General features: G+C 43.4%; 1 protein-coding gene across 4 annotated transcripts in view; it reads left to right on the top strand.

Moving 5' to 3' along the window:
* DYNC1I2 (dynein cytoplasmic 1 intermediate chain 2) overlaps positions 1-12535 on the top strand; it is a 338688-nt gene that overhangs the window by 48957 nt on the left and 277196 nt on the right. For all 4 annotated transcript variants that reach the window (XM_085645306.1, XM_085645305.1, XM_085645304.1 and 1 more), the window contains exon 2: positions 10186-10303. In XM_085645306.1, the coding sequence (XP_085501432.1) occupies positions 10196-10303 (108 nt within the window). In that variant the 5' untranslated portion in view covers positions 10186-10195. The remainder of the gene's footprint in view (positions 1-10185; positions 10304-12535) is intronic.

Raw genomic sequence — 12535 nt, 5'->3', positions numbered from 1 at the left:
TTCTGGTTAGCCGCTATTACTCACTTGAATCTCACTATAGATGTGCCCCCCACATCCCCCAAGATCACTGCCACTCCATCTTGAGCCTTGGTGAAATATCCTTCGCCTCCGACATACATCGGCTTACAGGTATGTCAAGAGGCTCAAAGCCTTATTTCAAGTAAATATTGCTATTGTAACTCGTTTGCATCTATAATCTGTAAATATTTGTTTAAAATTACTATATACTTTTCAGGTACTTTCTCAGCATATTTCTTAATAGTTCTGTAACTGTAACGTTCTCCTTACTAGCCCCAGTGCTGTGAACCTCCACCCCTCAGTCCCGCACCCGCGTCCTTGTCTCTAAAAATCTTCTACCTGTGACTTTCCCCTTACTCGCCCCAGAGCAGTGACCTTCAGCCTGTTAGTCCCGGTGCTGTGACCTTCAGCTTTTCATTTGCGGTGCTTGAAATTTTCTCCTAATGGTTCTGTAACTGTGACTTTCTCCTTACTTGCCCCAGTGCTGTGAACCTTAGCCTCCCAGCCCCGTAGCCATGTCTTTGTCTCCAAAAGTATTTTGCCTGTTACTTTTTCCTTACTCGTCCCAGAGTGCCAATCTTCAGCCTACGTACAAGGGAAGTGTCACATTTTCGGCCAACAGTTCTGTAACTGTGATTTGCTCCTTACTAACCCCAGTGCTGTGCCCTCCTTCCTCCCGGCCCCGAAGCACTGACCTTGCCTACTAAAGTCTTCCAGCTCTGATTTTCATCTTGTTTCCCAGGAGTTCTGACCTTCGGCATCCCAGTCACAGAACTGTGATCTCGTCTCCTAATTGTCCTGTAGCTGTGACTTTCTCTACCCTATCTCCAGACCTCAGGCCTCTAAGCCCCCGAGCTATAACCTTGTCTCCTAATAACCCTAGAGATGTGACTTTTACAAAACTGCCCCCAAAGCCTCATCCTTCAAGCCATGGAACCGTGATTCTGTCTCCAAACTGCTTTCTAGCTAAGTCTTTCTCCGTAACTAGCCACACAGCTGTCATCTTCAGCGTCCCAGCCATGGAATCGTGGTGTTACCTCCTAATTATAATCCTGTAGCTGAGACTCTCTCCTTACTAGACCCAGAGCTTTAGCCTCCGATCCATGGAGCTATGACCCTGCCTCCTAATTGCCTTGTAGCTATCGCTTTCTCCTTATTCACCCCAGAGCTGTGTCCTTGTAGTTTTGGGCTTGACTCCTAATAATCCTGAAGCTGTGGCATTCTCCTTAAAAGACCCAGAGCTATCACCTCCAGCCTTACAGCCATGGAATCAAGGCTTTACCTCTTAATGGCATTGTAGCTGTGACCTTCAACTTACTAAACCCAGAACTTTTACCGTGTTCCCTAATAGCCCTAGAGTTGTGATGTTTTGACTACGAGCCCTAGAGCCGCGAACTCCTCTCTTCTAGTCATGGAACCCTAACCTTCTCTCCCACCGTTCTGGAACAGGTGATATGTCTTTCAGCCTAGTTGCCCCCTAGCAGGGAGCTACTTAGCTGCCATATAGCTGTGACCCAGCCTTCACTCTCAACTCCAACATGCCCCCCTCCCCAACCCCTGGACATGGTTTTCTCTCCTGCTAGCAATCCAGCAGTGACATTCTTGGTGCTGGACTTGATGGAGCGACCATATATCTGTTGCCTTTGGAATTGTGGGACTTTTTGGCATATGATTTAAGACATCTGTTCTGTACCATCTGGCAGCTGTGTTGAGCGCCCAGTTGAAGACATTCCTTTGTTATGGAGGAAACAGCTGACCACACCCCTTTGTTGCCATCTGCTATTTTTCTAGTAATTTCTCCTTTACTAGAAACTACCATTCTCTTGAGCAGTCTCCTGAAATTACCCTACCTCCTGGCTAATGGCTCCATGTATAAATACACCACCCAGTTTGTCTCTTCTCCTAGTGCACCACACCAGTATTTCCAATGAACATTCCCTGTCCCACTGTAAACGAATGCCATTTTTATGCAGCACCCATTGTTTTTGATAAATCAGTGTGCTTTGAAACCACGTGGTTTTAAAGCCAGACCTATTCGCTATCCATTCTCATAGCCAATAGGTCTCGCATTTGGGACATTATAAGTATTGAGTTATGCAGCACAATATCCTTGCTGCAACAACATCAACCGTTGCATAGATAAACACTTATAAGGTCCCAAAAGCGAGACCTATTGGCTATGCCAATGCTTGTTTCTTTTTACTTTAAGCACTCCATGGGAGTGCATGTTTTTTTTGCTCTCCACTTCGTGTGCTACTTGCCTTTTCACTCACCTGCCCCATGTCTTTCTCTGTTGTTCCACAGCTGCCCCTATCCAGTTCCTCTTTTGCTTTCCCCATACCTCCCCATCCGACTTTGTATTTTTATTTGATTTTTAAACCCATCTCTCTCCCTCATGCTCTTTTTTTGCTCCCTATCCCCACATTCACCTGTCGCTCCTCCCATTGCTTTCCCTCCCCCCACAGTTGCGTTTCTTTTTTTTTTTCTTCTTTTTTGTAAGGCCTGGTAGCTCTAATTTGATACAGGGCGGCTCCTTTTTTCATAAATGTGCTTTTGCACATTTTTGTTTAATTTACTGCTTCAAGATTGGCATTTACCATCATGAAAAGGCAAAATTTAAAGATAAAAAGGCTGCTGCGCGATGAATGAACGGGGATGGGGGTGTTATAAAGCTCACAGCTGCTCAACGAGTGTTCCAGCTCTAAGTGTTGATGCTTATGTGTGCATGCTTGATGACACATATGAACATATTTATCAAGCTGTGGTTGGTTGTTTTTGTGATTGCTGATGTTGGTCTGCATCAGCAAACAAGCATTTCATTATTTTTACTGCTGTGGAACAGCATTGGCAAAAGCGGAAGTTCAGATAGCGCCACTAAAAGGCGAGATCCATTGGCTTGGTCAATGCATGTGAAGCTTTCAATACAAAACGACATTAGCCTAGTTTCTTTTACTATTTAGTTATGTTACTGGCACATTTGTTGCACAAGTTATTAGTCAACTGCATCAGAGCTGAAGTGCACATGATAATGTCAGAAGCAGGTCATTCACAAATACTTTGACACGTTTTATATAAATACTGCCAATGTTAATACTGTATAGAATGATGCATGGTTAAATGGAAGCTGTGAGGTGGGTTAGAAAGCTAGGTCAATCAATATGCTTAAAGTAAAACAGTATCTTTTTTTCCTCCTGTATGTTATAATTATTCCTGACATCAGTCCATAAGTGCCAGCATTCCATTTTGCTTCCTAAAGCGCTCTGCTTTGAACGCAAGCCTCAGTTGCATGTATGTGACTCTGCTTTTGGTAGAAAGCCATCATTGATAACAGTTTCATGAAGTGAAAGAATTCTTATATAAAGTACAAAGTTTTGATCGAAAGGTTTATGAGCATGTCAAGTGGGGTGAAGGAATATTGGGATAGGCCATTAGTAGACTACGACAGTAGTCCTGTTCGCTGAGCCCTAGTGAGTTGAGTGTTTTGGCTGTATTGAATAGAATGTTTGATTGGATCTTTTTTTTATTTTTTATTAAACAACTTTATTTGAAGGATTTTATATGGTATCGATGTAATATTTCATTGAATTCATTAATTTTGCAGTATTATCAGTATTGATACATTAGTTTCAGCGTAGAATAACACTGATAGTTTAAATTGTATTACATGCACCTCGTAAAATAACACCTTTTAAAGAGTGTCTACAACGTAATCGCTTTATTCATTTCTTAAATTCAGTCCACCTAAATCAGCTCTTCGGATCGTGGCTGACATGAGAAATACCTCCCACCCCTAGATGTCACTCCTAATGTAGGTTCAGCATGTCAAAAGCTTTTTTTTTTTAATTGATCAAACATTTGTTCTGTGAGGCTGTTTAGGGATCGTTAGGGAGCCAGAACTAGGTGGGCTCTCCAAATGCAGTGCCTTGTGCTGCAGTGTAGGTATAATCCACATTGATCTGGATGGACCAGGCAGTTCAGGACCAGTAGAAGGCGACTGGCCAGTACATTGGCACAGAATTTGTCCTCCGTATTAATAAGGGATATCGGATGGTAGGAGGCACACCGGTCTGGAGGGCCGCCCGGTTTTATTAAGACCGCCACTGTTGCAGGGCTCACTTCCGGTGGTGACCATCTCACAGAGACCGCCTCCTCTAACATTTTTAGGATAGGCAAGAGGATTTTTGTGCGGAGTCTGCTGTAGTATTCCACTGGGAATCCGTCTGGTCTGTGGGTCTTGCCTGAGTTAAAGTTGAAGAGTACCTCACCTACCTCTTCCACTGTGAGTGGTTGCTCAAGCTCCTCTGTCTGTCGCGGTTAGCTTGGAAAGTGGTATATCTGCCTCTAGCGGAGATTCGGATTCTCGTACCGGGAAGGTGTTTTCGGCATAGAGGGTCGCATAATAGTGTGCAAATGCTGAGGCGACCTCAGTGGAAATCACTGCCACCAGATCCACTGACTACACGAGGCATCACCCGAGTTTCCAAGTCTTTGTTGCCTAACCACTAAAGAAGCTTGTACTGACTTGTTGCCCCATTCATAAACACGTATGGTAGAGGCATCCTAGCAACACCAGGCTTCCTCCAAACAGAATTGTCTCAGTGAGGCCCTGTCGAGGGTCAGTCGGTAAATATACAAGCGGGCAGTCCCCCGCATAGTTGCCATACAGGTTCCCCAGAGCACCCCAGGTGAATCTACGTATCCTTTTTTGGTATATAGAAACGCCTGCTCCTGTTCATCAGTCAGGTAGGGTGTAGTTTGCTCGTCTGTTAGAAGCCTGCTGCCAGAGGATATGAGGAGGAAATATGCTGTTATTGGGTCATGGTCCGATATCCTGCGGGGCAATATGTGAGAGGCAGTTGTATGCTTAAGGTTTAATAGCAGTAAGTGATCAATGCCGGTTAGCGAACAGTGCGCTGCCGAGGTGTGCGGTATCCTTTAGGCTGGGGATTTCAAAATCTCCACATGTCAAATAGTCCTAATCCATTTGCCTAGTCCTCAAGTCCCCTTCATGTCCTCTGTGTCACCTGCGGTCGGTCTTTGGGAGTCTCGGTCAGCCATAACATTAAAGTCTCCTCCCACTATTGTCACCCTATTTGGTAAGGTCACATTGGAAAACACCATGGAGGGAGTTTTATGAAGAAGAATGGCTACCCATATTGACCCCTTAGTGTATCCTGTGTGATACACCCGGTCATTTCCTTGGCCGGCCAAGACTGGGCAGGTGGTGCCCTAGAGATGCGTTTCTTGCAGCATGAGAATCACTGAGTGGTGCTGGTGTGTGAATGGTACCATTGCCCCCTTCTTAATACAGTCCAACATCACGTCATACAAGGGCTGGGTCAACTGGGTGACGTACCTCAGAGGTGCAGATAGCACGGCACTGCAAAACTCACCCTGGAGACCAGCTACTAGGGGGATGTGTAAATCGCTTGACGCATATCTAGACTCCTATGAACCCCCGTGAGGCCTTTGGGGGTATCGGTCTTTCATACAAGGCTACAAACCCAGACTAGGCTTGTTGTTGTAGAACACTTCTTGTAGTCTGTCTCCGCCTTTTCTCTTCTATCCTCTCTCTTTCTATCATACTGTCCTTAATCTCCCAACAAGTCATTGTAAAGGGGCTCGGCAAAACACGTATACCAAGTACCTGTAACTACTGCAACACCAACCACGTTTGGCTGGTTCCCCGTAACGGATACGCTAATGTACTTGTCTATAAAAAATAATAATAATAAAATACTTTGAAATTTAAAAAAAAAAGAAATTCCGTGTCATGACCGTGAAGGAGTGCACAAAGGTGTATATATAGATAAACAGAAGGCGGACCCAGGGGAATGCATAAGGTCCCTCAATATCTGTGGGAACATAGTGAAAAAGCGCATGTAAAAGCTTGTGGGACATACAGTGTGGAAACATGGGGTGCAAGTGTGTTGCCATGACTGGTAAACCTTTCAGATTTGAAGAAAACATCCATATTAGTAATACAAACCCCATCCCCCAGCTCCAACTCTTGCTCTCCCCAGAAGAAGCATCTGTCACCCAAATTCCCCAACTTAGAACAGAAAAATGAAAATAGGTGTAATGAGTTGTTAGAGTGAGGATCCTTTCACCGGTTCCACTTGAGCACTGCTATGATGAAGCAATTTATGTAGAAAGCAGTGGTACTGGTGTGCATGTGTTTAGCGTATTACCACATCCATGAGTGGTGTTCTTCATTGTCCTAAGTCTATGGTTTGGCATGTGGTCATGGCACGGTGCTGTCTCCAATCCGGGGTATCCCCTCGTTCTCGGTTCCTGCAGTCTTGCTCTGTTGAGTATGGTCATCTTCGGACTCCGTGAATGCCGCTACATTACGTGGGCCTTACTTGCGTCGCTTAGATCGTTTCTGGGACCTAACTTGTGCTGGGTCAATATGGTTCTGTCCCACAGAAGTCGCGGGTTTGGTGTAATGCAACCGGGGAATATGTTTCGGTGCCAGGAGGCGTTGTTCCATAAGCCAGGCCCATGCCTCCTCTGGGGTGTCAAAGAAGTATTACTTGGACTGATGGATCACCTGGAGCCTTGCTGTATAGAGGAGCATGTATTGCAGGTTTATGGTTTGGAGTTTCTGCTTAACTTGGTCGTAGGATTTCCGTTGTGTTTGAACATGGCAAGTGTAGTCTGGGAAAATCATGATGTGGTCCAATTGATGCATTAAGTGACCTTTCGCCTATCCTCCTCTTAGGATGGCATCTCTGTACCTATAGTTCAAGAATGTGGCTATTGAAGCGGGGTGGAGCTCCAGGCGGGAGCTTAAGTACAGCGATCTGTGGGCCCTCTTGATTTTAAAGCAGTAAGACGTGGGGTCTACACCATCCCCGAGTCCAGGGGGGAGGGAGAAGCGCATTCTAAATAGCTAGCGGGGCACTATGATGGGGACACACTAGCACCCAGGAAGGCAGTCTATTAAGGGAACTGGGATGGAGCTCCAAGAGGCATGTCCGCCATCATGTTCATCTAGACCCTTCCTCCGCCATCTTCAACTTTTTTTTTTTTTTTTTTTGGTATATGTTTATTGAGAAGTACATGTCAGTTTATAAACAATACATAAAAAAGGGAGTATAAACAAATCAAATTATGGCCACACAATAAATTACTATGAAATGTTACCTTCTCAGATTTTTAAATATAAAAAGGATAATACAGATATCAAAAGATACAATAGTTGAGGTACTCATAAAACCTGGAAAGGAAGAAATAGGAAAAGTGGACTAGGGAGAAGATGATAAAGATAGTATACAGTATGTAGTAAACCATGTATTATAGATAGTTGGAAGATAGTAGCGATAAGATCATACAAATATATTATTTCAAGTCAAGATATTCCCACTACCTCAACAATTTCAAATAGGTGAACAGTAAGTCCTAATTCAAATAACAGTGTTCGTGGCTACAGCATCAACAGGCCTAATGATAACATCAACAGCATGAATATAAATAATTATGGTAATGAATTAATAAGGAAATGAAAACAGAAGTAATTCACTTATTGTAGTTCTTAACTAGAAGAAAAATCTGAAATATTACCAGAAATAGAACATTTATTAGCTAGAAAGGGGTTCCAAATTTGGATGAAAGTTGCAACATTGTCCTGCAATCTATAAATGAGTTTTTCATATGATGCTATTTTATACATTTCAATAAGCCATTCGTCATATGTAGGGCATTGTGGTGTTCTCCAATGTCTTAATATACAAATTTTTCCTACAGTGAGTGCAATAGCTATCAATCGTCTTGTCATCTTCAACTTTAAATCATTGCAATGCTCTCTAGCTGCCAATACGTCTTGTCCATGTGATTGATGTACTAGAGCGTTTTCTACTTCGCCAGTTCTGTTTTGGGCTTTTTCATTTGAGTGGTTTAGAGTTGTGAAAGCATTGGTAAAATCCTATCCTATGCCTGACATGTCTTTTAAATTCTTCTAGCAGGAGCCGTTTTTTCTTGTCAATGGTGCATTAGGGTGTCCAAGGTCTGGGGCATCTCCTTTCTTTGAATTCCCTGCTTGGTGTGGTTCTGTAAGGTTTGCCTTATCTCTATTTGGCGGCCACCCTTACAACAGGCACAAATATAGATGTCTTGATTTTGTCTGTCGGTGGTTTATGCTTAAGTAGTTGTTTCTGTTCCCAAGGATTTAAGGTTTTTCTTCTGCCAGCTCATTTGCCCCAATCTGGTGTCTGTGGAGGGCTGTGTTGTGGCATGCCTGCCAATTTGGAGGCCTTCATGCTGACGCCTCTGTGATTTAATAAGTCTAGAGTATCAGAAAGAGTTTAGTCTTGCAATGCTCTATGTTTGTGAAATTGCAGACCGTGCTTTCATTCATTTTGACCTGTTTCATGTCCAGAGCACGGCCTCTATGCATTTTTGTATGATGATGGGGTGGTGTACACTGAGCTTTAGTTTTGCTTGACGCTGGCCTATCAATAAATCTTGCAGTTTGCTTTCAACAGGTTACTGTAGGACAGGGCCTATGTTGACATGCGTGTCCGATCACAGATGGTGCCCTTGTACTTTCCCTAGACTCCCCTTCCTCCGCCCATGTTTGGGGCCAGGCGTGCCCCCCCTAGCCCTCCCTCCCCTCGTGCACTTACAACTATTCTACTCATCTTTCATCTTTAGTAGCGAGAGCCAGCCCTTCAAGCTAATTTCTCTTCGGGTGAGCTTCACTGGGGCAACCTCCGAAGGAGAGCTCTGTTTGCTTTCTCTCACTGCCGGCTGAAGGTACTATACTGTGGCCATTGTGGACACTAGGAGGGACCAGGAGGCGTTCCCCGTCTCATGTTGATTAAATTAAGTTGCCACAAGGTTTAGAAATAATAGTATTGCTATCAATATTTCATAATTCATGTTTCATGCTCAGTCAGATGATGCGTGTCGGCGGAGAGACTCAAAATGGAGCACTCAGCAAGGACACATCTTGTTGGTCCTCATTCTGACCATGTCTCCTTATGTGTGGAACTTGCATACGTTCACTAATGAATGTCATGTTGCAGTGTCTGTATAGGCTATGACGGTTAGTATTTTTAGTAGTGGGGTCAAGAGAAACCCCCCAGGTTTTCAGCAGAGGAGGCATGATTCAAGTGCAGAAGAGGCTGTTTTCCTTGGAGAGATAGATGTTGGTGAGAAGGGAACCTATAGGACCTCCGTTTTAGAGGAGTTTACATGAGTGCCCACAAAGCCATTCAGTGTCTGCAGTGGACAGTTCAAAACATCAGAATGAAGTTGGGGTGAAAAAGTAGGGAAAGAGAAAAAGATTTGGGTGTCATCAGGTGTTATGTCTCTGAGCAAGATGGTGTATAGCTTAGTGGCCCTAGGAAAACACATTGGGAGATGCCCTCAAGAAGTGGGGCCAGTGTTTGTCTTGGAGTTCCATTCAACTGTGAAAGATTGTTTTGAAGTATATTTGTGTGCCAGCCCTGTGATTCTATTATTTCTGTTCTTTTTATATATAGTGATTCACCACCGCAAGCCAATAGGACACTTAATGTGTAACCAGTAGCTTGGAACATTGTTGGTACAGCAAATGGGATTTAGAAGCTTGCGTTTGAGGTGTAAATTGTCCTCTGAAGTTAGTGAAAATTTAGGGAGTGCGAGTCATCTAAGACCTGTCATTGCAGTATTTTGGGTAAAACTTGAAATGACTTGTCAGCACCTGGAGGGAGAAAATTATGCAGCAGGGAGGTCAGATAAAGTAAAACTCTAGAAGTGAGAGCAAGACGTTTGAGGTTTCATGGTCTGAGGCCTGATTGGGTCAGATGGTGCACAGAATGGATAGTATGTCTTTAATTGCTGAGGTCTGTTTGGTGGGAGGTGTAGTTCTGAAGTGCTATAAAACAGCTGACGTTTGGGTATAAGAAAGTGGAGGTGGATCAACGAGTAGTGCAGAAAGAATGTCTCTCTTAGGAGGGTTTTTGAGACATCATTTATAAACTTATTATGTGATGAAGATGTATCTTTGAGCATGGTAGAGTATGTAGGTTGCTGATTAGTGTATGGAAGCTGTGAATGCGGATGAATGTTGTCTTGCGTTTTCGGCGTTTGAGGACTCATCATTTTCAGTTCGCATTAAAGTGTTAATACGTTGAAATTCCTTCTCAGTATAACAAGCCTTTATTTCCTCTTTTTCATTAGGTGCTCCATCATGTCTGACAAAAGTGAACTAAAGGCAGAGCTGGAGCGCAAGAAGCAGCGCTTGGCTCAGATACGCGAGGAGAAGAAAAGAAAGGAGGAAGAAAGGAGGAGGAGAGAGGTACAAGAAAGGGAGCCCACCCAATAGAGTTCTGCATAAACGAGGGCATTGCTGCTTGCTATCATTTGTTATCATAGAGATGGTTTGCTACTATACGATCAATACACTATGAATACATTATAAGGTGTTTTTCTATCACCTTCCCCATCACTTAAAAAATGCCTTTTTGTTGGAAGAAATTATTATTTTTGTTCTAACATATGGGCTTTTCAACAGGCAGAAGCTGTCCCTGTCCCCATACCTGAGCAACTTTATATAGCAATTGTCGTTTATCTAGAGTGCATGAACTTCTTGTGACCTCAGTCTCGGTTTCCAAGTAAAAAGCATCATCCTTATGAGTATTTTTTTGTCCTTTGTTTACAATAGCTTAATGAAAAAATATCCCTATTCTTTGTTTATACTGCTTGGTTTGTTGGCTCTAAACGCCCTTCTCACCTCACCATATGTTGTTTTCAATGTTGAGTGGCTGGAAGGCTTTTCCCTTTTTGAACGTTCCAAGTTACTAGTGATCCTGTCCACGATCTATGCTGTCTGTCCTCAGTACTTTCATGGGATACTGATAAATACGCACTGTAATCATATGCCAAGAATAAACACACATTATTAAAACCAATAGGTTTTGTCTTGCCTTTTGGTACACCAATGTTGTTTGGCGAGGATGTTTAACATTGGCAAAAACAAAAGGTACAATTAAGTGGCCGCTGTTGCCAATCGCATTGTTCTGTAGACTCATGTAAGTGTCACCATCCTTGCATATGCCTACAGAATGACATGAGAGCCAGTTTCTGTTTTTATTTTTATTGAAAGATCTAAGATGGGGGAGTCATTTAGATTGGAAAATATAAAACGAGCATTGGCAATGCCAATAGGTCGCATATTTGCGAGAGTTAGAGCTATTGGCATTGTAAATGACATTGTCTTTTACCCATGTGTTCTGATTTGGAGTGACGTTTATGTATGTGGTTTGGAGCGGAACTATGTGGGTTCGGTTGGAATTGTTAGTTGTGGAATTGTGTGGTGTGGATTTGTGTAGTGGAATTGTGTGGCGTGGTGGATAGATAGGGGTGAGAGCTTCACAGAATAGATAGACAAGACGACAGAGAGGGATACGTAGTTAATGCACGAAGTTGTGAATGAACTCCAGATAGAGGAGCAGAAAGGGTGTGTGAGAAAGAAGGGGAGAGCAGAACGACGCATAGAGAAGGAGCACCTGTGTATGCAGAAGACACCCCAAGAAGAGGAGGAAAGTGTTGGATTGAGGGACGGAAGCCTTGAAAAGGCACAGGAAAGAAACTGTGCTTGAAGACCTGAAAGCCACATGAGAGAGGTGGGAAGAGTACGTGAGAGAGCAAGAAAGGTGAGAGCTAGAGAGAGGGACAGTTTGCTCTTTCCAAAGAAACCTTATTAATCTCAAAGTAAGGCAGGTGTTCAGAGAGGCAATGACCACCCACCAGCTGACAGCGGGGCACTGAGGATGGGCACCGGACCGAGAGAGGTGTGTGAACCGAAAGAGTGAGCAAGGAATGAGACAGGCTGTGCACATCTTCCAGTTTCCGAGTATGAAAGCACCATGCCAAAGATAATCTCACTTCTGTACTCGCTGATCGGTGCAATAGGCACCTTAAAAAACTCGTCCATAAATAAATGATGATTAAAAGCAACTGACGTACACGGAGAAAGAGCGCAGGTCCCGAGTTGGCTCAAATACTGGATGGAGCCTCTCGGACCCTTTGGGAGCACAAAGTCCCATGCTAGGTTGATGCGACAGACACAAAAGCTATAAAAACAAGTGGTCACTTGACCGATATATGTTTAGTGTTTGCTGTACTAGTATCAAATGAAAGCATGCATTAATAATATAAAACAAAAAGGTGAGAACAAATGAAGACTTAATTTCCTGATCCTTAACAGTATTCTTTGGAATCTAACACAACTTACAAAAAAGACAGCAGGATTCGAACCCTTTCTGTTCAGACTAATCCTCTTAGAAATTAACCTTTAGGCCCCTAGTGAGACTCAAAAAATGTTCAAACCTTTTGTGATCACCGCATTAAAAGAATTGCCATAAAACCAATTTGAATAAATTTGCTGCACTTCGCAGTTGTACAAACTGTACTTTAAACAGTTAACTCACCTGAGAGAGCAAAGGGACTAGATAACAGCTTGAACCCTGTCCAACGTGAAAGGGAAGAAATAATCATAAAATGATGGCTTACAGTAGCCTTGGGCCGC

Source organism: Triturus cristatus, chromosome 3_1 (genome assembly GCF_964204655.1).
Source record: "Triturus cristatus chromosome 3_1, aTriCri1.1, whole genome shotgun sequence".
NCBI classification, from domain to species: Eukaryota; Metazoa; Chordata; class Amphibia; order Caudata; family Salamandridae; genus Triturus; species Triturus cristatus.
Note: the sequence above shows the minus strand (reverse complement) of the source record. Positions and strands in the feature narration are given on the sequence as shown.